Source organism: Chinchilla lanigera, unplaced genomic scaffold (assembly GCF_000276665.1).
Source record: "Chinchilla lanigera isolate Chin_1 unplaced genomic scaffold, ChiLan1.0 scaffold00013, whole genome shotgun sequence".
NCBI lineage: Eukaryota > Metazoa > Chordata > Mammalia > Rodentia > Chinchillidae > Chinchilla > Chinchilla lanigera.
This window is the reverse complement of record NW_004955414.1, coordinates 779,935-781,192: the sequence shown is the minus strand read 5'-3', so window position 1 is coordinate 781,192 and position 1,258 is coordinate 779,935. Positions and strand designations below refer to the sequence as shown.

Below are 1,258 nucleotides of genomic sequence, written 5' to 3'. Positions count from 1 at the left end.
TAATATATTATATAATGTATTATATAATAATATATTATTATAATTACAATCATATTATTACTATAATACTTGAGTTTTTAGGATATCTTTTAGAACTAAGTATTTTTTGTGGCCGTCTTAAGAATTAGGGTAGTGTATAGAATTGAAAGATAAGGAAATAGGTGACTTACACCCTAGGAGCTAGGTAGAACAGACTTGATCTTTTAGTATATGAAGGCACAGGCATTTTAAATAACACCCAAAGGAACAGTGATGAAGTAGAATCACAAGTAGGATTTAGATTTCCTATTATTTTATTTGGTGTTCATCATATTCTAATACTGTACACTAGAAAAATTAATATAGATGACTTCAAAGTAAATATTCACCACAATGTGGACTGGTTTTATCTTTTGATCCAGTGATCACATATCTAGGATTTTATGTTTAAATATATGCATAATCTTATAAAATAAATTAAAAAATTATGAATGACAACACTGTAATAGCAGAATTGGAAATACTGTAAATATCCATTAAGAAGCTACATACATACAAGGGAATACCATGTCAGTATAAAAGAATGCAGAACTGTTTTATGATCTAATAGACAAAGATGTCAAAGGATTATTAAGTGAAAAAAAAAAAGCAATATGTACAGCAGGGTGCAGAATGCTACAATTCAAATTAAAAAAGTAAAAGTATTTCTGGAAGGATACATAAGAAACTGCTTACATATGTTGTCTGTAACAAGGAAAGGAAATGAATGGTGAAGGTATAAAATTTTTGTAACATAAATTCCATCTTCCCCCTTAAACAAATTCTAATCAAAATCATTTCAGTACATACTAAATTACTTGTCTGTTGTCCTAGGGGTTTGACTTGCGACTGGAACACACTCACTTTTTTAGTCATCATGGAGAAGGTGGACACTACCATTATGACACTACTCCAGATACAGTGGAATATCTTGGATACTTTTCACCAGCAGAGTTTCTCTATCGCATTGATCAACCAAAAGAGACCCATGGCTTTGGGAGAGATTAAATCAACTGATCCATGTTTAGAAAAAGAGGCGGTTAAGGTTAAATAACTAGCTCATTAAGGATACTAATATAAAATCTTAACAGTGTGGTGGTACACACCTATAATCCAGCACTCAGGAAGCTGAGGCAGGAGAATCACTGAATTGAGGCCAGCCTGGGCTACATAGTTAGTTCAAGGCCAGGTTGAGCTACATAGCAAGCCCCTGTCTCAAACAAACAAACAAACAAACAAA

General features: G+C 32.3%; 1 protein-coding gene across 4 annotated transcripts in view; it reads left to right on the top strand.

Moving 5' to 3' along the window:
- The window catches only part of LOC102023894 (chromosome unknown open reading frame, human C11orf54), a 29,008-nt gene extending 27,824 nt beyond the window's left edge, over window positions 1-1,184 (top strand). For all 4 annotated transcript variants that reach the window (XM_005379702.2, XM_005379704.2, XM_013511833.1 and 1 more), the window contains exon 9: window positions 853-1,184. In XM_005379702.2, coding sequence (XP_005379759.1) covers window positions 853-1,026 — 174 coding nt within the window. In that variant the 3' untranslated portion in view covers window positions 1,027-1,184. The remainder of the gene's footprint in view (window positions 1-852) is intronic.
- The last annotated feature ends 74 nt before the right edge of the window (window positions 1,185-1,258 follow it).